At 41.1% G+C, this 22,667-nt stretch overlaps 4 protein-coding genes across 10 annotated transcripts; 1 reads left to right on the top strand and 3 right to left on the bottom strand.

Moving 5' to 3' along the window:
• Nucleotides 1-2,396: 2,396 nt before the first annotated feature.
• Nucleotides 2,397-8,274, bottom strand: LOC127754555 (stress response protein nst1-like). Its single transcript, XM_052280123.1, has 3 exons — nt 6,495-8,274; nt 5,438-6,363; nt 2,397-2,764 (listed from the first exon to the last, which is right to left on the bottom strand). Exons 1-3 carry the CDS (start codon nt 7,848-7,850, stop codon nt 2,626-2,628), a joined length of 2,421 nt encoding a protein of 806 aa, XP_052136083.1. The 5' UTR covers nt 7,851-8,274; the 3' UTR covers nt 2,397-2,625.
• Nucleotides 8,275-10,932: 2,658 nt separating this feature from the next.
• LOC127754464 (phosphoglucan phosphatase LSF2, chloroplastic-like) lies at nt 10,933-15,114 on the top strand. The gene is made up of 4 exons (XM_052280013.1): nt 10,933-11,335; nt 13,423-13,628; nt 14,142-14,312; nt 14,394-15,114. The coding sequence occupies exons 1-4, from the start codon at nt 11,101-11,103 to the stop codon at nt 14,595-14,597; spliced, it is 816 nt and encodes a 271-aa protein (XP_052135973.1). The 5' UTR covers nt 10,933-11,100; the 3' UTR covers nt 14,598-15,114.
• Nucleotides 15,115-15,252: 138 nt separating this feature from the next.
• Nucleotides 15,253-16,633, bottom strand: LOC127754465 (uncharacterized). The gene is made up of 3 exons (XM_052280014.1): nt 15,858-16,633; nt 15,680-15,742; nt 15,253-15,572 (listed from the first exon to the last, which is right to left on the bottom strand). Exons 1-3 carry the CDS (start codon nt 16,528-16,530, stop codon nt 15,559-15,561), a joined length of 750 nt encoding a protein of 249 aa, XP_052135974.1. The 5' UTR covers nt 16,531-16,633; the 3' UTR covers nt 15,253-15,558.
• A 261-nt stretch (nt 16,634-16,894) lies between these two features.
• Nucleotides 16,895-22,548, bottom strand: LOC127754460 (uncharacterized). Of its 7 annotated transcripts, none has more exons than XM_052280008.1 (14): nt 22,233-22,546; nt 21,980-22,144; nt 21,089-21,187; nt 20,828-20,914; nt 20,673-20,741; nt 20,486-20,582; nt 20,298-20,400; nt 19,785-20,001; nt 19,543-19,656; nt 18,614-18,745; nt 18,239-18,319; nt 17,551-17,667; nt 17,386-17,429; nt 16,895-17,300 (listed from the first exon to the last, which is right to left on the bottom strand). In XM_052280008.1, the coding sequence occupies exons 1-14, from the start codon at nt 22,347-22,349 to the stop codon at nt 17,279-17,281; spliced, it is 1,464 nt and encodes a 487-aa protein (XP_052135968.1). In that variant the 5' UTR covers nt 22,350-22,546; the 3' UTR covers nt 16,895-17,278. The 7 variants fall into 7 exon arrangements, with proteins under 7 accessions (XP_052135968.1, XP_052135969.1, XP_052135965.1 ...); XM_052280009.1 differs by having other exon boundaries at nt 17,392-17,429; XM_052280005.1 differs by having other exon boundaries at nt 17,386-17,454; nt 22,233-22,544.
• Nucleotides 22,549-22,667: the final 119 nt, after the last annotated feature.

The raw sequence follows: 22,667 nt of genomic DNA, 5'->3' as shown, positions 1-22,667 counted from the left end.
TTCTTTACCACACCCATTTGGTACACGAAAAGTTATTACTGCTAGTATACGACTTTCGTCCCAAAATTTTATTACTTAGAATGAAATTTGACACATCTTAACACAATAAATCTGGATTTTAGGACGGAAGAAGTAGTAGACAGTGAAAAGAATTTAATAATTAATATATCTCAAGTGTCTAGGCTAAAAGTAAACATGTGGCCATGTGTCATTCATAGTCAGGGAACCTTATCTTAGTATATGATTTTCATCCCTTTAGTCCTTTTAATTAATTGTCCTTGTTTTTTTTATCACTATATATGTCACAGTGGTCTCCACGTTTTCTTTCATGACGGGTAGAAAGCAAGTAACTAAATGAGCCTTTTACAAGCAAGATTTTCTTCTGGAAGATGGACCGCCAAAAAAATAAATTAGTATTCATTCATTAGTCTATCCGTGCATAATATCCTATTGTTGGTTTGGAAAGTCAACATGCATGTGCACTGGATTAGTGGCTACCAACTACGGAGTATTCTTAAATGAATTCCATCTTAAAAAGAACTACTACTGTTTGTCCTTTTTTTTTTCATCATAATGGGGAGCTCACCATTAGTGATTAGCCAGCTAGATATAGCTGCTGTTAATTCTTGAAGGCACACAGGGATACAGCCAAGTAGATTTGTTGTAATGAGGTACTCCTTGTTTATATACTACTACTAGAAGTACGTATATTGATGTTGGTTGTGTAGCTGAATTGTTCAAGAAAGAAAGAGCCAGCCGCATGATGCAAAATATTGAATCAGTACTCGATCGGTTGCAATGCAAGAGATTGAGAGTGTAAGCCATGTGCTAACTACCAAACTAACCTGGACAGAAGAGTACGTGACCTGCTCTGGACAGACCGATGGCATTTTTTTTCCATGCAGTTGAGAAAATACGGGAGACAAGCAGGGTGGTACGGTAATATAAATACCGCGGTAACCTCCTTAAATTCAAATAAATTTAAAAAATAATTTAAATTTTTAATAAATTTTGCACGGTTTTATACGGTTTTTCACGGTTACCACGCGGTAACCGTGCTTACCGCCGGGGCGCGGTAACTCCGGCCCCGGCGGTTTGGGAAACCCTGGAGACAAGCATCGATCCAACTGTACTTACTATCGAGCAAGCTAGTGTCGTTTTTCGGAGGAAAGAAAGAGAAGCATACGCTAGCGATCAGCATCAAGGATATATAATGCTTGTCTTTGTAAGCATGCTGTATCGATCATAGCATCAAGTTAATTGTAAGCTTGCTTCGTTTCTTCTAAGCATTTGTTTCTACTCGTTCGTAATAGTGACTTTTCTTTTTCTTTTTTTTTTTTTGAGAACTCGTAATGACTTTTCTTGCTGCTCCATCTCAATTCTCAGTTTTTATGTATTTCCACGAGCAGTCGGTCCATCGCTCTCAAGCTTGTGTGGGTTCAAAGTACACACACCAGCCCACTTGAACATTTGCAAGAGATTCAGACAAGGGCCGCCCAACCAGATAGATAAGATACACATGCAGACATGCTTGTGCATCAGTCCAGGCGAATCCGGCGGCTACCCGGATATATCATCTGCTCATTTTTCACAAGGGGATAATGATAGTCTAATCTCACATCTGCAATTCCTTTTCTTTTGACTGGGATACATCCACCCAACAACTCTGAGGACTTACTCGGTTCATAGGGTTTTCAAATCATTGGTAGAAAAAAAATGGGATTAGGATGACTCGTGCACTCCAATTCATAGAAATTTTTCCAAGAGATCACCCATAATATAAAAAAAATCTTATAGAATTAGGTTGTAAGAATAGATTCCTAGAATTGGATAGGATTTATTCCTATGAAATGAATGATGGTAAAAAAAAATTCCTAAGGTTTCAATTCATACAAAAAACCTTTGAAAATCCTTTAAATCGAATGTGGCCTTTTATGCACCGGCAGAGGCAGTGAGTGAGCTAGTGAGCTTTCATCATGCCGCAATCATGTCCATGAGCGCAACAAAATAGTTAGGCAGGCAGCTAGCTAGTGACCCACTTGCCCACACACCTTTGGTTTGACTTTTGTGGACCGACTGATGCAAAAGGTAACCATGCAGATTAACAAACCCAATACTAAAACTTTTGTTATAGAAATCAAGGATCGGCGCGCTGGATAGATAACAAGCACAAAAAATGCAGTCAATTAATGGGAACAGCACTTGCTCCACAACCATTCCTTCCTTCATTCTCTTCTCTCCACACCTCTCAGCAGACTGAAAGCAAAGGTCACACTGGAACTAACCAGTCCAACCACAGGGCAAACTAGGGAATCCATATCCCCCCAGTGAAGTGCTGGACAATTGACTGAACTATGATTTCACTAGTCACCACATTAATAAGAGCAAGTAAGTGATTGTGCACCATGAGTTCCCAGCCCATTTTGCATTGAATCCAAAAAAAAGGTTAAATGCGCCAAAACATCAGGTGAGAGACCTAATGCTAACGCATGTTAACAGGTAAGTGATACTAAATAAAAGGGGACTATCATTCACGTCCAAGGAATACAGTCCAACATATCACCTCAACTTCCTAAACTCAAATGAGGCAAGGAAGCATTGGCTTGACATTGTGTTCTATATGTTCTATGTTGTCTCTTTTTGATTGAACGACCAAACTGACTGTACATCAGGATTAGTTGAAAAAAAGCCACCGCCAACATGTGCCCCTGTTGATGAGCAAATCTTACTAGCTTCCTGAGGTCCATTCAGCACCACTGCCTCCCTGCATAAATCATAACCAGACAAAGTCTGAGTTCCACGAAGATGAACGAATCTGTTTTTAATAATGCATGACTAGTCAACAGATGTAATAAAAATTGAACCATCAGTTGCAGCATACAAATTATTATTAGTTGCCTAGAACAATATTTTCAACACCAAACACATGTCGAAGAATACCAGAAAAGTTCAGGTATACACAGTTCACCATGCAACTTCTGAAAATGCAGTACAGCCAAGAGCCAAGCCAACCATAAAATCCCAACGGCCACAAACCAAGGTGGGGAGGAAGGGGTAAAAGAACAAGAATTACACAATCATGTATTCCATTTGTATAGGGCCCTGTACTTAGTTCCAAGCTAGCAACTCATCCAATCCAACTATTCGAGGATATATTCATGGTTTAGCTCAGACCATGTAAATGCAATTTCTTAGTTAATAGTTAGGCCCAAGGCATATATGTCAAAAAAAAAAACTAAATCTCATATATGTTCAACCCACCAGAGCAGTACAGGCAAGGGAAAAAACGAATGGTGAATTTATCGGCAGTTTCAAGTGATGACAACAATAAACAATTCAAAACAACATCCACGTTAGCACATTGGAAACCCCTGTATATCACCTGGCCAGTGCATAACCCACACGTGATCTAGTAACTGTATTTACTGGTGCTTACTGCTTAGATAATGCAGCTAACTATCATCACATAATGCAGCCCAATGGCCACAAGTTGAATCCAGCAGATAAAACAGCAAACTAAATGACTAAATCTTTGATTGCAAATATAACTAGTGAGAAAATCTTTGCACCTGGTTTCCAAAGGAACGTCCTTAGTGACTTTCAATTATTTGTTTACAGTTCAACAGGGTACCTTAAACCCCCGAAAATCAACCCGGTTAGAAAACAAGCATTTTTTTTGCTTTTAAAAGAAAAACAAATGGCAGTCTAATTACAAAAGCTTGTGTATTGATAACATGGAAGATAGCTACAAATTGCTAGAGAAACTGAACAGTGAGCGCATAACTGATTGCTCTGCCAAGTTGCCAACATTACATCAATCTATCATGCCTGCTCTATTTACATGGCAACAGTTCTGTATGTCAGAGACCTACTCCACAAAAAAACACCGAAGTATAAAAGCAAACCCTGTTAAGTTTTCATTATCTTGGACCTGATGCTTGGTCTTATGCCTCACGGCCTCATCTTTTCGCTTATGCTTATGAATATCAGCCAAAATTTGAATTTTCAACCTTAAATTTGGAGCTGATTTTGAGGTTTTTTCATCGAAGTTTATTTTTCAGCCTTTGCTTTTAGATTGCTAAGAACACGTATATAAAAGTTTTATTCGCAAATTGCTTTTCGTTTGCAAATATGCCGTTTCGCTTATTCCGTGAATAAGCAAAATAATGGCTCCGTCAAACATGAAACTTGGTTTGTTTGAACTATAAAACAGTTTTTCCAACAAGCCAATAACATGCATCGTTCTGTCATTCACAAAAAAGTCAAAAGAGATGCAGGCAAACCAATCAACATTATGAACTGAACACATTTTCTAAACAAATGTGTCAGACATCTACAATGTAAAAATATATATATCCAAAAAACAATATTGATTTTTCTATGGTGAAACAACCAGTTAATAAATGTCACATAAACAACACTCATCCATCCATGGATTCAGGCGTGGTTCTTATCAGTTATTTAGTTTGGACAGACAGTCAATTGAACTCCACTCTCAACCATTGAGTAATATACAGTCCCACATCCCCATGCTGACCGCGAAACAACCCAAAGAATAAAGAGCCAGACAAGGACTGTTGAAACAGGTTCCAGATTGGCAGTACATTTAATTTCTACGGCGTCATCATTCTTTCTAGCTAATACTACTTCGGAATGCCAGTGGAGCGTCACCAAGAACCACTAGACATAATCCCTTATTTTAATATGATATCATCATCAATCCATAGTTCCATATTAAATATAGAAATATATAAGAATACATTCTTTAAAAGAAAGAACAAAGAAATATTCAAGTGTTTCATACAACAAATGCACAAACACATAATTGCATGCCATGTGATGTGTCTCTCATAAACAGAATCCACAGAAAACTTGCACCCTGTCACTAATGCCTCTTATTTGTCTAAAGCCAAAATAACCATCTATATAAGGATGCAACCACTGCAAGGCATGGTCAAACTGGGCCATGGTCCCCAGCTTTTGGGGGCATAAATTGCTATTATGGAAATTTATGTATTTGCTCCCTTGATTCCTTCTAAATTGGAGACTCAGAGTGTATTGTTTGCTCTTAACTGGTATCACTCTTGCCCCATTTTTTATAGATAAAGGGCAGCACCCATCCTAGTCATTATGACAAAAGAAATTTAGGAGTCCCCTATGGCATATGATTATTCCTTGTAAGAGTACTCTGTGAATTTGATCTCATTTGGTCCTTATGTGTATTGATACACGAAGCTACATTCGTAATGATTTTTTATGACCTAAATGAAAATTATGCTCACATAATCAAAGTGTGGGGTAGGGTAATTCTGTTGTAAGTTATGACCATGTTTCTAGCTCAAACCAAGGTTATCGAATTGTTGTCTATAATGGAAGCAAATGCTTCATTGCTGCAGAAAATACTGAAAGCGGTACAAGAATGTCACAACATACTTACTTGGACCAAGAATGACCAGGTGGCCCAATGGGGTGCAAACGGGCTGATTTGTTTGGTGATCCAAAATCCAAATCGTTGTGTATAGCATTCTCTGAGACATCATGTGAAAGGAACAGACTCCTTGTATCAAGAGGCATTTGCTGGAAAGGCGCTTTCTGCAGCCATAAATCATTGTCATCCAAACCAGAACCCACTGAGCTTCTTGTTCCACCATTCAAATGACTGACACCATGGTTAAATTGATTTGCGTTTGGTAGGAGCCACTCAGTCTGAGGACCTCGTAGACCTAAACTTTCTTGAACTAATGGCGTGCCCCACATTTGCCATGTGCCCCCCTGTTCATTGCTAGCCTCAGGCAAAATAGAACCATTAGGCCCTTTTCCAGTTGAGTGCCTAATAGGATTATCCTCGAATGTACGTGATCTTGAAAGAGGAGATTCGATTGGTGAAGGCTTCGTATGTGTTTCCTTGGTGATGTCACTAGAGATGAACCCGCTATCCAAGTCGAGAGGAAAGTTATCTAGGGACTCTGAAACTGGCCCAAGCAACGCAATTGCATCAGGATCATAGCATGGGTCCTCAAATTGTTCTGGTTCTTCAAACACTGTTGGTTCTGGCTCACAATAGTAGGGCACATGTCCAGCTGGAAAATGAGAGAGTGACATGTTGGCAGGTGCTCCATTCACTGGTGGAAAACCTGGAAATTGCATACAGCGGCTTGAACTAGGGTTACTGTCCAGAGGGGGATACTGCGATAGGAAGATTTGAGCATTGCTAATTTGTGCTCCATATGGTTCTGGTTGCCCTTTCATTTCACGGGCTGCAGCAGGAACATCAGGACAAGGTGACACAGATGCTGAGCGACTAAACAGCTGGTGCCATGACTTTTTAAGGCCAGTAGGCTGTGACTGCACATTTGGACTAACCTGCATAAAAGCATAACAAAAATGCAAATGGTATTTGTAAGACGATAGTCAGGGTGAAAACAATTAATGACATATGTCGTAATCGTAACAGATAGACTGCTGCAGCAATTAATAATGCCTTTGTTACTCACAGGTCGATGAACATTAGTCCATGAATTTGTCGTTCCTCCAGCAGTAGCAGATTTGGCTGTTGCAGGAGGTTGGGCATCTCTTTTGACTACATTACTCTGGTCAGTTACAGTAACAAGCGGTTTAGTCACCTTGTTAACTTGAGGAGCAGAGGTCTGAGCACTTCTACCAAAAAAGGAGCCGCCACCAAAACCTCTTGAAGAAGATAATAGACCGCCTGTCATACGGCCAAAGTACTTTGCCTTGCTCTGTACTGTCTTACTACCCTGGTTGTTAGCATCAAAATTATAGGGCTTATGACCCTCAGCCCCAACTCTTGTTGCATCCCGCTTCTCTGGCTCATTTCTTCTATCAGAATCCCGCTTTCTCTCCCCTTCCCTGGTCACTCTTCTCTCGATATCCTCGCAATCTGAATTGCTCTTGCTTGATCCCTTATCCTTCTCGTCCTTCCTCCTCCTCTCCTGCCGTCTACGTTCCACTTCCTTCCGAGGATCCTTCTCTCCAACGGGGGTAGCGCCTTTGGATCGCTCTTCAGCCTCAGCTTTCTCATCCCTTAGCCTCCTCCGCTCCTCCACGAGCTTGGCCATCTCCTCCCGCTGCTTGCGTTCCTCCTCCTCTAGCATTTCCTTCTCCAGCCTCGCCAACCTCTTCTCCTCCGCCTTCCTTTTCGCCTTCTCGACTCTGCTCTCCTCAGCCTTTGCTCCGTTATCCCCTTCTTTTGCTAATCTTTTACCATCTCGGCCCAAGCCATCGCCGTCCCCCGAGGAGCCGAATCTGAGCACTTCCCTCCAGAACCACCTCATGCTGACGCAGAAGGAAGAGAACAAGCGCCACGAGAACCCCGAGTACAGGTTATCGGAGGAGCAGCGGAGGTCGAGCCAGTAGGCAGGGTCACCGGCAGCATTAGGCCAATCCTGGGTGCAGGGCCAGCCAGTGGGGAGGGTCCCGGCGGGGCCGAGGTCGAGGACGGGGCGCTTGGAGACATGGCCGCAGTAGGAGCACATGAACTTGCCGCCGCCGGGGTTCTGGTCGCGGTAGGGGTTGTTGCAGTTGCGGCAGCGGCGGGTGGCGGTCTTGCGGAGCTTGTGGAGCTGGAGGGCGTGGGCGCGGCGCTCCTCGCGGAGGCGGGCGGAGCGGCGGGCGCGCCAGAGGGAGAGGCGGGGGAGGAGGATCTCGTACCAGAAGAGGGTGAGGAGGAGGACGGAGACGCAGGCGAGGCGAGGGGAGGTGACCTCGAAGCGGTAGGCGGCGGGGAGGAGCTGGGAGAGCGCCCACAGGAGGATGAGCGGGAGCACCAGCCATGGCAGCATGGTGGCGACGCGCCGCGACCACCGTTGCACGGCGCACAGTATACACATTATCCGCCCACCTCCGCCTCCGCCGCCGTACCAATCTCGATCGCCAGCGCCGCCCCTCTCAATCTCAAACCCTAACGGACCCAAGGGAAGAAGAAGCTTGCTGGGTCGGGAAGATTGCTGCGATGCGAAACGAAACCCTGAAATGGAGGGGGGGAACCCAATCAAGTCAATTAAAGGACGCGGATGCGAGATGCTGTCCTTGGCTTGGGGGTGGGAATACGGGATTAATTAGGAGGAGTCGGAGAGATTGGGAATGGAGAGGGGGAGCTCGAGGTGGTGGGTGGTAGCCATGGCGAAAACCCTAGCCTAATTTCCTTTCGGATTGCCTTCCCCTCTTCCTCTTCTTTTTTTTTTCTTTTTTCTGTTCTCGCGAGGCAAGGGATAAAGCGTCTCGACGCAGCTGCTGCCAGCGTCTCTTCTTCTTCTTCCCTTTTCTTTTTTCTTCCTTCTTTGCCATTTTTGCTTTCTTTCCTCTAGTTAATTTTGGCTTGCTCCGCTTCTCCTTACTCCGACTACTAGTACTACACAATTAAAGAAAACACAGTATATAGTTTTTTTAATATAGGAGTTGTATTGAAAATTTTTCAGATTTCCTAAAAGTTTCGTATATTCTAGAGTATGCTTATGTGCTTTGTCTCAGCCTTTGACTATTAATGCAACATTTTATTCCTGTTTTAATAGTTGTTTTCAATTCAACTAATATTAGCATATACTTGGTTTTCCAAGCTATTCATCATAGTACTTTCTTTTTATCCTTATCCTTAGCTTTACTTTCTTTATAGAGGTTCCTTTTTTAAGAGATCAAGAAAAGAATGGTGAAGTACTATAGTTCTCCCTATGTGTATAACTAAAAGTGAGTACATGTCTATTCTTCTCTTAATTTAAGAGTATAGTATTTACATAGTAGTGTATTACAAGTCGGTGAAAAGAATATATAAAAATAGGATGCATCTCCTACACTAAGAAAGAAATAAGGCTGCCAGTTAAGATCTTGTTTATAAATGCAATATTTGGATATCATCATATTTTTAAGTGTATCATACTACCATGGTCCTAAATATTGTTTTAATTATATTAACATCCATAGTATTAATGTACTATAACACCTGTTGAGTAATTAAGCACATGCTTTCTAAAAGTGTACACAAAATGTTCACTTTCCATTGTTAAATCAAAGTGTTTGTCAAATACTATGGGTTGCTTTCAAGAAAGAGAGTCTAGTATTTAGTTTTATTGTCCAATATATTGTCCTAGGTTTTGAAATGGAACCATTTGTTATGTTAGAATGGCCACCTTGCCTATCACACGCTAATAGTTTCTTTAACATGAAGTTTTCTCATGCTCATGAAATTTTCTCTTATTTATTGTAGTATGTGTTTTCTATAGAGAAAGCTTATGCTTACAATTAGCACTATCAATAAGCAAAAGCAAACCAAAATGAAATAAAATTTAGGTAGTGATGTTGTGAAATCGTGTGGCTGCACACTAAAAACATATATCAACGTCGATTATAAATGTATACATAAGAAGATTATACTCTTTTGATTACTTAGATGCACATAGTATGCACTAACGACATAATCAAACCTAAACTAGTTATGAGAGGGAACCTATTTAAAGACAACTTTTTGGTGCGTATCAGAGATATTATCCTTCAGGCAGGATTAGTAGAGATCGGGAATGGAGAAGGGGAAGCTCAGGAGTCAGGATATAGCCATGGCAAAAACCCTAGCTTAGCCTTCGGGTTGCCTTGCCCCCTCTCTTTGTTTTTCTTGTCTTATCTTCCTTTCTATTCTTTGTCTTCTCTTCTTGCAAAGCATGGATAGAGCATCTAGACGCAACTCCATCTTACCTCTTCCCATTTATGGTCTTGACATGAAAACGAATGGAGGGTTAGGATAAAATAAGGTAAAATAAATGGATGGTTAAGATTAAACGTTTTTCCAATGAACCGTATGAGACAATGCTCATCTCATGGAATATATCTAAAAAGGATTACATCCTGGAATAAAAAAAAAGAGAAAAAAAAGAGTGACTACATAAGGTTAAACTATAGCAAGTGCTTCTCTTTGGCAAACATCAACATTGTCACATTCTGTTTGATTTTTGCAAAAAGGCTAGATAACAAGGTTTTCTTCTCCTGGTGCTCAAACGCTCTTTGATTTCTTGCTTTTCAGATATCTACGTGATTAATAAGACGAGTGTGCACCTTCCCCTTTGGGAGGGGCTTGGGAATTTTGCTAACATCGCCCAAGATTTCCTATACCTTGTAGCTAGGCTTCTACTAGTTGGACGCAAGCTTTTGACATGCCACCCGATTTACCTATCATACGGTTATAGTTTCTTCAATATGAAGTTCCCCATATTCATGAAGTATTTGTTTTTTTGGAAATGTGTTTATGCTTACTAATTACCACAAGTAACATTAAGTCAAAAAGAACAAAAATTCTGTAGACGAAAGAGATATATTAGTGTCTATTATAAAATGTGTGACGAAAAAAATATACTTGTTACACTCATTGATTACTTGGATCGAACCAACGGTTTTTAATTATTTCTTAATATCTCTCTCTTTAAAAAAGAGTAGCGGACGAGATCCCATTAATACAACGAAATACTCTATGTGCTAATGTCATACCGTCGTCAACACGATAGCTTGGTATGTTGTACTAAACCTAATATGGTACCAAGTATGATACTTATAGGTAATATATTACCATCAAAACGATTTCGTAAGTTATATCAGAGGCATCAAACATAGTATAAGTAATCAGCATAGTATCTACTAAATATTATACTGAAAGTTATCGACATATACTCTTTTGTAAGATGTAGTATTTCTGTTTTTTCCCAATGATTGCCATATGAATTTTAACCCTCAAAAGTAAAATATGTGTAACTGCAGAGTGCAGTAGTAGACCAATCTAGTTGATAGCGTCGTGTAACAAAATTCTTTTCTTCTAATATATTGACGTGCAATTTTTTTACGCGTTCGCGAAAAAAGAGTGCGGTTGTGGCATGAATATTTACAGCAAAAATGCTTTTTTTTTTTAAAAAACAATTCCTTGTAAATATTGGCATTTTCTTGGCTGCGTGGTCTCGTGGGCATCGTCCCAAGTCGCCGGGATCCAGAAGCCGCGCCAAATCCGGCCGGAATCCCCACCACCACCACCACCACCACCGGCCGGTCTCCTTTCTGCTTGCCTCGCTCTCTCGCATCGTCGCATTGGTACATCAACATCCTGCAAACATGGCCGCCATGGCCACCGCCCCGTGTTTCCCGGCCACCCCGGGACTCCCAGCGCGCGGCGCCGTCGCTGCTAGGAGCAGGATGGCCGCCGGAGGAAGCAAGAGCCAACGGCGGCGGAGTTCCTCTGGGGTTTTCCTGTGCCGCTCCTCCACGACGGGAAGCAGTAGGATGGAGGACTACAACACCGCCATGAAGAGAATGATGCGCAATCCCTACGAATACCACCACGATTTAGGTCCGTACCAATCATTTTTCCTCGTATACGCGCTTTTGATCCTACCTAGATAATGATTCCATTTCGGGATGGGGATTGTTAATTTCGTCCCGCCGAAACGATTGATTTGGTCCGTGCACGCGTTGTCTTGCTATAGCATTACTGCGTTAGTGCGCTTATATCAGTTAATGTTCGATTGTCCCGTCCCATCCATGATGCCTGAGTAACGCGTATCTGTGTTATGAAGGTTTTCTTGTGTGGATGTTAGAAATCCTAGACTGGACACGATCAACATTTTGGTAAAGATTCAATCTTGTCCGAGGAAATTTGGGTTCTTTCCTGAGTCAGGCCTGGGGAAATGTCAAATCAGTGAGTACACTGTGGGAGTTTTCCTGTTACCATTAGAAAAAGAGAGAAAAAAAAGAAGATTGTGGGAGGTAGGTCAAGTCTAGATTTGGTGTTCTGTTCTATCCATCTGTGCGATGTTGCTTATGATGTATCATGGTTCATGTTCAGTACTAAGTTTGCTACAAATGTAAGTAGTCGGTAATGGTTTGTGATGATTGTCAAAAACCATGGTATGTAAAAAGAAGCTAAACATCCTGTTTACCGAGCTGAGACTTTTTTAATTACCATTTGTTTCATTTTCTCTTTGAGCGCTCTTTGCTGTAATAGCTCCTATTGGCTAAGGTAGGACTTCTCTCCTTCCTGTGTGCACCCCCGGTGTTCGTGTTGTGTAACTTAAATGCTTTCTTCTAATTGAATGGCACACATTCCTTTTGTGCGATTGCAAAAATAGTTAGCAAGTTGCAGTAATTGTGACCATTTCTATCCTTCTTAGTCGTAATAAGTATCATTTATTTGAGCATTGTGCTGGGCCTTTCTCTGTCAAATTTGCATTGATTTCTTTTAGAAAGGAGGCCAAGGGCCCTGCATTATATAGAAAGCAATAGAGGTTACATAGGTTTAGCTGAGACTCCAGCTTACACAGCAGAGTGCATTACATCCACCCTCTGGTGATGGGGAGAAAACATTCAGACAAAAACCCACTGCAACAATTGCTGACCAAGGAACTCACACCAGCCAACGTCGACAACTGAAATGCAACAAAAACTAAGCTACCAAACTAGTAAACTAGCCAATCCCTACTCTTTCTTGGCGAAGGTTGTTGATGGCCTCACGAAAGCACCCGCCAGTGTCTCCAAGGTTGGAAGTTCTTCAGGTTTCAGGAGTGGCTTCCACTGTAACAACAGACAAATAATGCGAAGAGGAATTGTTAGCGGTGTCAAGATGAGTTTGCTTCTAAAAATCATATAAATTCTGACAGACCAAAGCAACCAACTCACAGCCACCGGTAACATGTATTCAACTCTAGTTTTTTTTGGAGCTATCATTCCCAATGACCATGGTAAAGAAATTCTCAAAATCTCGAGGTATTCTTTGGGCATCTAAAGCAAATGTGCACAGAGGTCTCAATTTCACCACACAATTGACAAAACTCTGATCCTACCCAACTTCTCTTCTTCAGTTGTGCAGATGATTGAATCCTATCTCTAATAGCCAGCCACATGTAGTGTTTTTGTTTTGGGGGAACAAGGCAACTCCACAGGGCTTGCATTCTTATATGTACCACCCCTCGAATAGTGATCAAATCTGCATTGTTGATCTGCATGGAAAGTACTTCTGCATTTTTTGGTCATCTTAAGGGGCTTGAGGGCTTTGGTGGTTTAGTATTTTATCTTCATATGGCAGTTTCACTGTGTTACCCTAAACATAACTATTTGAGAATCACTTACATAATAATGAAAGTTACACCATGATGTGAAAAATGTATCCTTTTAAGATGGTACAGGCCCTTATCTTTTGTACATTAAATGTTTGTGAAATATCCATTCTTTGATAAGTTTTATGAAAGTTCTTGCTGAAGATATAGCAATTTGATGTGGAGATAAACATTGGTGTCATACTTTGTCATGCTTAATTGAATTGCACAGCTTGCTTCAATTATTTTTATAAGTCACTGAAATAGATATGGCAATTAACCGGAGCAAAACAAAATCCCTACTTTGTGTTTATGCAATTCTTACTCAATTACTTGTGGAATGTAGGTATGAATTATGCTATCATAAGTGATAGCTTGATTGTTGGCTCGCAACCTCAAAAGCCAGAGGATATTGATCACTTAAAAGATGAGGAGAAAGTAGCCTTTATTCTTTGCTTACAGCAGGACAAGGACATTGAATATTGGGGCATTGATTTCCAAACTGTTGTCAATAGGTGCAAAGAACTTGGCATAAAACACATCAGAAGACCGGTGAGACGATTATTTATGTACTGAGCTAGTATCATGCTTAATTTGCTTATGAAATTCTGACTCAAACAAAAATGAGCATTTTACATTTCTACTTTCAAGCTTGATTAACTTTTATAGTGTCTGATCTTTTGCACCGGTGCATTTTTTTATTCATATAAGCATGACAAATGAGCTAAGAAGTTGTTTAATGAGAAAATATGGTAATTGTTCTTTTACTACAATGAGCACAGCTGGCCTTGTCCTTTGCATTGGACTTTATAATTCATTTGAGATAATCACAATTCATATCTGCCTAGCAAGCTTTCATATTTCCATTATATGATGAAATAGGTGAGCAATATGAAATATTGACCTCCAACATTGTACATCAGAAGAGCATAAAGAAATGGTATGCTGCTATCTTTGAGTGCCAAAAGTAAACTATAAAAGTCTAGGAAATAATTAATTCCAATGAAGCTAGTCCAAGTTTTTATTATGAAAGTGAGTTAAAAGCTTGCACTTATTTGGTTTCAGGCAGTGGACTTCGATCCAGATTCATTGAGGACTCAATTGCCCAAAGCAGTCTCATCACTAGAATGGGCTATATCGGAAGGCAAAGGGCGGGTCTATGTCCATTGCACTGCTGGACTTGGGAGAGCACCTGCAGTTGCCATTGCTTACATGTTTTGGTTCGAGAATATGGATGTAGGTTTCATCTTCTTGAAATCTTAACTTGTCAGGGTTATAAGCCAGGCCACATTCTTATCATTTATCCTTTGCTTGCAGCTTAAGACAGCTTATGAGAAGCTAACTTCCAAAAGGCCCTGCGGACCCAATAAGAGAGCGATCCATGCTGCAACTTATGATCTTGCTAAGAATGATCCACATAAAGAGTCTTTTGACAGTCTGCCAGAGCATGCTTTTGAGGGCATTGCTGGCTCGGAGAGGAGTTTAATTCAAGAACGGGTCCGTGCTCTTCGGGAGGCTTGAGAAGTAAATGAAAACTTCTCCACATCCTTCTATTCAAGCCTACAGGTCAGGAAATGCAGTAAACATATAATAGAACTAAATAAACAAATCTGCGCAAATTGAATTCATTATGGAACAGACAACAGCAGAACCTTAGCTCCTCTAGTAGTATTCTTCTTTGCTGCCAGATTGCTAGCTGGTGCAGATGAAGAGGTTCTGATTCACCTATCCTCAGAATAAAGCTCAGACAAGATCTAATTTAGTAGGTATCTGGTAATAATAAGAATGACAAAATAAGGAGGTGCCAGAAGATGGCATTGCTGCTCTGGATGATCTTGGTTCTTGGCTGCAATTGCATAGTCTTAATGGCGACCAGTTGTGTAATTGGGAAACTCACACGTACATAGTGCCTTGTATATTCAGAGTATCGAATAAGGCCGTCTTGAGATTGTCACTTTGCTCATGTGTACGGCTATTGCTGTTGAAAGTGAAACACATACTATTGCTGAAAGTGAAAATTCATCATATCATCGCCAAATGTGATGTATGCATGTTCAGAGGTTGACTGCGGATGTTTAAGTTTACTGATATTTATGTTTTCCTGTCAATTTGATTATTATAACAAGTAATGTTGTAGACAAAGCATTCCATTCCTACTGGAATTTTGCTGTGCAGTTGACCTGTATTTTCAGTTTCCTTGTTGTCCCAAATTTCACTCTCTTTAGTTGTGGAGAAAGAATACTTGATGAAATGACTTACATATTTTTTCCCTATAAATAAGAAATAAACTCTTACACCACGCATGATGTACCAACCTATCTTATGTAGTTATATAGCAGTGTGGTAGCTAACGCCGTGGTTTACTGAAGTACAGGCCCAGCTGTTTCTGAAAACACAACCCTCAAGACCAACAACAGCTTTGTAAACTTAAACTGAGATACTGAATCATCAGTAACCTTTGAATCGATCTTATCGTGAACCATCAAGGCGACATTGCTGCATATTAAGAAAACAACAACAAGAAAAACATTAGAATGCAAAAAAATCCAGAATGAGCAATGTGTGAATTAACAGGAAACCCAGAGAGCAAATTCAGCAAGAACCTGAAGAGAGCGTCGACCAGGAGTCAGGAACACGGGAGAGCACCGGTGGGTTAGGCTGCCCGGCTGCCATAATCAATCAAAGAATCAATAATATATCAGTTTTTCGTCAGAAAGGAATTCATCTGATAAAAATTTGAGAATGATGAATGAATGAGTGCAAGTGAAGGTAAGAACTGACTGAAGCAGATGAAGAGGACTTGAGGCGGGAGGACGAGGCCGCAGGCGATGGGGAGGTACATCATCCTGACGGGATCCACCGGCTTGGGCAGCATCCGGTTGACGTCGCCGAGGATCACCGGGCACAGGCACCTCAACGTCCGGTCACCCTCAGCCGCCGCCGCCGTGCTGTTCAGGAACATCCCCAGCCCGCCGCAGCACTCGCTCGCCGGCGTTGGCGTCTCCGCCTCCGCCCCCGTCAGGAACGACGCGCACGTCGTCAGCCCCGCCAGCGACGTCACGCAGTCCGGCGCCGACGACGACGAACCGCCGCTGCCCGGCATGCCCGGGATCAAGGTGCCCGGCGGCGTCGTCTGCGACGACCTCCCGCACGGCGGCGGCAGCGCCCCCGCGGGTGGAGACAGTGGCAGGCCGGGGACTGACGACGACGACGACGACGGTGGTGATGGCTTCGGCGGCGCCGCGCGCGGCGACGGCCTGGCTCCGGGGAACCCCGGGAAGCGCTGGCGGCTTCCCGGGAAGCCGGGGAAGCGGAGGACGCGGGCCTCCGACGAGACCAAGGCGGCTGCCTTCCTCCTCGGTCTCATCGCTTCCGACGGCGTCGCCATCATCACAGAAGCAACCACGACGAGCAAGACGACGGCGGCGCGCTTGGATGCCGGTGACGCCATCATCTTCTTCTTCGCTTGATCAATGATGAGCAATTACCTAGCTAGTGTTAAGCACTAGCTTAAGCACTTAGTGACTAGTATTAAGCACGAGAGGCTCGCAGCTTGATGATCCGGCGTGGCGCGCGTACCGATTTATAACTCACTCGGGGGATTCTTCGCGCGCAATTTTAAAAAGGGTTAGCACAAAGATCATGCAAGGCAATATTCATTCTACTCTCCACCATTCAATCTTGGTGCTCTCGCTTTGCAAAGAAAATAATAAGAAATGCAGCTTGTCTTTACATGTAAACATGATCAATAAGTTATCAGAAGGTGCCATGGGAGCACTTCTGTAGTATCAATTTGACAGTAAATTGTACAAGCCTGCAGATCATATTGAGTTCGCAAAAGAAGCAAAAATGCCCAACAAATCCAGCCTTGTTTTCTCATTAGCAATGTAACAAGTCACATGCATTGCCGTGTGCAAGACAGTATTATTTCTAACAATAGATGCAGAGATCACATACTCATCTGTTATTCATCTAGTCATACAGCATTCCTTCTTTCTCTATACATGTCGTATCCTTCCTGTAGTAATCCTAATGCTATATTGAAAGCAAAAAAGTTTCTTGATAAATCTTCTATTAATCTTACAAGGCAAAAGGAGTATCAACGCCAATGGCAACCTGACTTGTCGATGTGCCATATTTCTTTCTGCACTCTGGTTACTTACAGTGTGCATTTCTGTGGGTACGTGCAGCAGTTCCCCGTATCAAGCATTTGTGTTAAGAACACTACAAGCGAATAAGTAAGCTACAATCACCTTTACTATAGGTAACCAAGTACCTATCTAGGAATCTAAGATGCAAAAGAAGCAACCTGAACCTTGACAAGGTTTGTCTGGAGCCGGCCCAAATGAAATGCTGTGAGAAGCCACACGAAGCAGAGCTGTTATCAGAAGGGAGAAAAATAGTTCTTCAGTGATATATGCAATCCTATGTGGTGATGGGGTACAAATACAATGACTGAAACCATGACACATACCGGCAACGCGTAAAGGGTGACCATGGATGCCTTCTTCTCAAGGCTGCTGAACAACAAACTGTATATTCCGGCAGCTGTTGCATCACCAAGCCTTTGAACAACAACATCTATACAAACCTATTAGAATTTATATTCATTAGTTAAATAGTCAAAACTGAAATTGGTCATACATTTGTGAACACGTATTTAATATGATTTCAAATATAAGACTAAGAAGGCAACTGCAAAACTGACTATTTTTCTATTGATAGCCTACTTAATCTGGAAATTCAACTTCAAATTTCGCTGTTAATCACCCACTCTCCATTTTAAGAGACAAGGCTAACTCTGATGTGTCTAGGTGAATTCAAAACAGAGCCAATATTGAATGGCCAATTTTTCTAAGGAATACCATTGTGCTTCCCTGTGCAGTGCGTGTGTGTGTGTGTGTGTCTGTGAAACAACAGCATGGAAGATAGAACACACCACGTGTTGATGTGTATATGTTTGATATCTACCAGAGACATGTATAACACAATGCAAATTGATGAAAATTGGTGAGCAATCCAGGGATTAGAAATTTTGTTAGTTCTCTGCGGTGAATGATGATGTGTACTACTGGCACAACTCATCTATCGCATTCAAGCAAATGTATTCTTTCGTTTCTTATTGGTCACTAAATTCAAATAGGTAGCCGCATATCTTTTACCTTCGCTTTGTACTTCTCATCCTGTGAGACGACTGTGAATAGCAATTCCCTTCCAGGTCTTGTCAAAACATAAGTAGTTACCTACAGAGAATAGAAGATGAGACTGGGAAAGCAGCAATTTAGAGCTAACATTCAAAACCCTAAATTGCACAAAAATGGATTATGAGTGCTTAGATATCCTTGGCATGCAAAAATTCTAGATAAAATTCAAATTAATGTGTCTCAGCTCTCAAATATGAATATCCAGGTGGTAATGAATGCTCACATCTAGATATGCATATTTATTTGTATGTGACTTTTGGAAAGTATCATTTAATGGTAAAAAACGGTTATTACACCAAAAGTTACAATCATAGCTCCCTGGTCTATATGTACCTTTCGAATTGTTTCAGTGACAGCAACAGCAACCCAAGTTGGCCATAGAGCAAGGGCAACCATATTCAATGTGGCAATGAATGGGGATGCACAGATAGCAACTGTTACACCAGCTACGGTAAGGATACGACCCTGAAATAGTTGTTTAATTCATAACAGGAGTCAGTAAAGAAATTTCAAGAATTCTCTTTTTCTTTTTCAAAATGAAAGAAGAAAACAAAATTAGCAAAACTTCCTCCGTTATTGCAGTTTTCTAGCAACGTGTTGGTTAGGACATATTTTTAAATTATATTGTTTTTGTCAATGCTAATAAGTTGCTCAGTACTTGGAATGTAGTGATGTAGACATGCACTACATCATTTTGACTACATTGTAATGAACTATTCCCTTCTTTTGATGACATGAGATGCGAATTAGCTCTGAATTGTCAAACTGAAGAACATATGCGTGTATGAGAATTATATCAGAATTCAGAAGGAAAAACTATTGAAATTTTTACACATTCTTGTCTTCAAAAGAACAAAGGAAGATATCACTAAATAATAAGTTCAAAGTTGTATGAGAAAATATAAGCACTCTGGGGATACGCATGCATGCTCAAATAGATGTTAGAAATGAAGCTGAGCTTTCTAATTGACAAAAATGTATCCCCAACAATATAATTTAGATACGCATGCAATTTAGATAAGCACTCTGGGGATACGCATGCATGCTCAAATAGAAAACTGCAATATAATTTAACATCTAAATGTATCCCCAGAGTGCTCATTAGGAGAGCCTAATGAGTCAAAATGTTCAGTTTGCAACATATAAAGCTACTTCACCATGATGTACATCATAGTGGTCCTGTGCAGGACAATTTGTCAGGTTAAGATTTATTAGGAGTACTTAATAGTAAAACCAAGAACAATCTGGAGATGGACAAATACCGTCAAAGTGAGTTGCCCCGCAAGAATAAAGACAGCGATAAAGCTGTTTATGAGTGCAAAGGTTCTTCTTCTGGCAGTTGGGCTTGATATTGTTGTAGCAACTATCGTCACTTTCTGGAAATAAGGTAAATGCAAATGGATGGTAAATGGTGGATCCTTCCAACGATGTAACTAAGGAAGCAACATGGTCACAGTGATGTGGAATTTATTCATGTCAATAAACATATATAGAAGAACCATACCTGGAAGTAAAAGAAGGACGACACAACAGCGCTCAGCCACAAAAATAGAGATATATACATCAGATAGGAAGAGCGTGCAATCAGCCAGAAACCTTCAAACATCACAAAAATCTCAGGTTTGGTTTTGTGAGATTCGGAGACTTGGGATGGTGATCCTTGTGAAGTGACCAGAGAAGACATTTCATCATCAGCCTCTGTATTTTGGCTTTGTTCAGCTCTGCAGTTAGTTAGGATGCAATCATAAGCAAAACAAGAAATCACCAAAATACCGAATCAAATAAGCAGCAGGCAATCTATCTGTATTGCTATGAGACGTTCAAACTAACAAAATCCATTCAAGAGTTTTGAGGTTGGTTATAAAAGAAGGAATTCACAAACTATACTGTAACTTAGGTTTAAAAATGAAAGTAAAACCGGACATTAGTCCGTATAGATGATACGGTTTGCCCGTGTCATAGTTAACAGTCATAGATAAATCAGGATATTGCAAACCATGTCCAGAAGGATACATACATTGTAGAAGACAGTTCCATTGAACTGTGAGTATCATCAGTGCAGATTCCTTTCGATGACAGTGCAGCAAGTTCCATCAATAGGGATGAAAACAGGAGCAGAACTGAGGCACGTTTCAGAAATGTTAAAATGCATTCCAGAAATTTTAAGTCAGGAACTCATTTTCCTATTCAGAAAATCATACGTACAGGGCCCTAGCCATGCCATAGTTGCAGCAAATAATGAACCAAAAAGTTGCCCGAGAGTAGCACCAGCCCCAATAAAACCAAACAATCTAGAACCTGACTGAATTAAAAGAGTAATAAGGATATCAGAAGCAAAAGTAATCAGTTGTAAGTAATTGCAAATAAGTTTTAGAGCAGCTATAAATGATACCTCATTATCCATGACATCAATTACTCTTGCCCATGTTGATGATATTGCAATGAGATTAAGCAAGGAAACCTTCAAATAGACACAATTACTCAAATCAATAATCACTTTGAGAATTAGAATAAATGAACATGCCCATGTCGCATGAAAAGTCATACCCAAAGAAACAAGCTTATTCTCACTAATATGTAGAACCAACTGTGGTTTCCCCATCCAGGAGGTTTATTTGAAGCATCTTCGCTTGACTTGATTTGTACACCAAGAAACAGAGAAAAATTAGGAAATTCAGGGGGACATGCGAAGCAGCTGAGTGAAAATTCATGGTACGGTAATTTTTCCCCTTCACAATTTCATTGAAATTTAACAACTTTATTGTACATAATTGCAAAATAACCAAGATTAATAGCAATGTATATTACCTGGGAGATAGAAGGGGAATGCCCAGGGGTAGAGGCAAACCAAAGAACAAAAAAGACAAGAAGGGACAAACTGAAGAACCTGTGTATGAAAACCAAAGCCTGAAATTAAAGAATATAGATGATAAAATTAGCTTATGTCAGTGAACAAGAAATAACTGCAAGGAAATTTGTAGCCCGTAATGTTCTTCAGAATGTTTGGAATTCTTAAAATGTAGACCTCATCATCGATAAATAAACGGAAGAAAATTGAGGACAAGAAACTGGTATTTAGTCAAGGAAAAGCTAGCTGAACCATCTTAGATTAAAGGGGTTTACTGAAGAGATACCCAAATTATTGCAATCCCATGGTAAATATACAGAAGTTCCCACAACACAGACCAGAATTGTTTTTTTTTTCTTCTCAACAGACAGAAGAATACAAATTCAATTATTAACATGGTACTCTTAAGTAATTCATCAACTGTTCCAGTCATACAGAAGGCAAAGCTAGCATCTTGATCAATTGAAACAAACTAAAGGTATACTACTTTTAACTAGTGAAACACTAAAGCAAGAACAATTCAATCATTGAAATAAATGAGTTGAGTAAGCATAATATTCCTTCAAGTTTAAGAAGTGTGCCTACGTCTGAACTTAGAGCAAAAGCAAGTTTTCATCTGAACCAATTCAAGTTTTCATATTCGTTAAGAAGAGTTTTCATACTTGTGAGAATGTAATGCAGGTGTTGCGTGATTGACTACAATAAATGTGTAAAAAAAAAATTGCGTTGGCAAAGGTACAAAGCATTACCGAAGTTTGCATCTGAGAAATCTAAGTGGTTGACTTGTGGCATAAGAAGCAAGGTAATAAAAATAGATAATGTAAGTGAGGAAGAAAGAGATTGATACGGACCCTGGGTTTGGGGATGGATGGGAGGGAGAAGGCGAGGGAGGCGACGGGGGCGGCGACAAGGGTGAGGAGGAGGGAGCCGGCGAAGAGGCCCGGGAGGGTGGAGAGGCCCAGAGAGATGGCCCCCTCGTCCCGCAGCGGCAGCACGACGAAGTAGGCGCTGAGGATCTGCACAGCCATCAGCCATAGACGAATCAAGGAAATGAAATGAGAAGAAGCAAGAAGCAAGAGAGAGAGGGAGGCATACGATACGTACGAAGAAGAAGGTGGAGGCGGCGCTGATGAGCGGGGAGATCTCGTGGGGGAGGACGGCCACCACTGACGCCACCGCCGCATCCCGGAGCCGATGACTCCTCGTCGTCGTCGTCGTCATTCCAATCCAAACTCCGTTGTCTACTCTGCTTTGTCCTCCGGGCAAATCTAATCAAACAAGTCTCACACACACAATCACCAGACCAACTCCGAGGTTGACGTCGTGTGTGTGTTTTTCCTTTTTCTTTTCATTTTGACGAGAGAGCGAGAGCGAGAGAGAGGCTGTTCTTTCGTATTGTCCATGGCAACACAGCCTAACGCAGCAACAACAACAACATTCACGATGATTTGAACAGCTGCAGATCCATGAGCTGTAAATTTATAAGGGCACCCGCAATGGTTATCTATAGGCTCTCTACAAGATATCCATGTCAGCATA

This window comes from Oryza glaberrima, chromosome 11 (genome assembly GCF_000147395.1).
Source record: "Oryza glaberrima chromosome 11, OglaRS2, whole genome shotgun sequence".
Taxonomy (NCBI): Eukaryota; Viridiplantae; Streptophyta; class Magnoliopsida; order Poales; family Poaceae; genus Oryza; species Oryza glaberrima.
The sequence above is the reverse complement of the archived record's forward strand: the minus strand, read 5'-3'. Positions and strand labels throughout refer to the sequence as shown.

Bases quoted from the DNA above. Each gene is read 5' to 3' on its own strand.
- LOC127754464 (XM_052280013.1), top strand. From the start codon at position 11,101: ATGGCCGCCATGGCCACCGCCCCGTGTTTCCCGGCCACCCCGGGACTC. The intron at 11,336-13,422 runs GTCCGTACCAAT...TGTGGAATGTAG, and splicing joins CGAATACCACCACGATTTAG to GTATGAATTATGCTATCATA. The intron at 14,313-14,393 runs GTAGGTTTCATC...CTTTGCTTGCAG, and splicing joins TTTGGTTCGAGAATATGGAT to CTTAAGACAGCTTATGAGAA.
- LOC127754555 (XM_052280123.1), bottom strand. From the start codon at position 7,850: ATGTGTATACTGTGCGCCGTGCAACGGTGGTCGCGGCGCGTCGCCACC. The intron at 6,364-6,494 runs GTGAGTAACAAA...GCTTTTATGCAG, and splicing joins GGACTAATGTTCATCGACCT to GTTAGTCCAAATGTGCAGTC. The intron at 2,765-5,437 runs GTAAGTATGTTG...TGATTTATGCAG, and splicing joins CCTGGTCATTCTTGGTCCAA to GGAGGCAGTGGTGCTGAATG.
- LOC127754465 (XM_052280014.1), bottom strand. From the start codon at position 16,530: ATGATGGCGTCACCGGCATCCAAGCGCGCCGCCGTCGTCTTGCTCGTC. The intron at 15,743-15,857 runs GTCAGTTCTTAC...TGATTATGGCAG, and splicing joins AGTCCTCTTCATCTGCTTCA to CCGGGCAGCCTAACCCACCG.
- LOC127754460 (XM_052280003.1), bottom strand. From the start codon at position 22,349: ATGACGACGACGACGACGAGGAGTCATCGGCTCCGGGATGCGGCGGTG. The intron at 20,742-20,827 runs GTATGACTTTTC...GTCTATTTGAAG, and splicing joins GAATAAGCTTGTTTCTTTGG to GTTTCCTTGCTTAATCTCAT. The intron at 20,583-20,672 runs GTATCATTTATA...CTTTTAATTCAG, and splicing joins TTGATGTCATGGATAATGAG to TCAGGTTCTAGATTGTTTGG.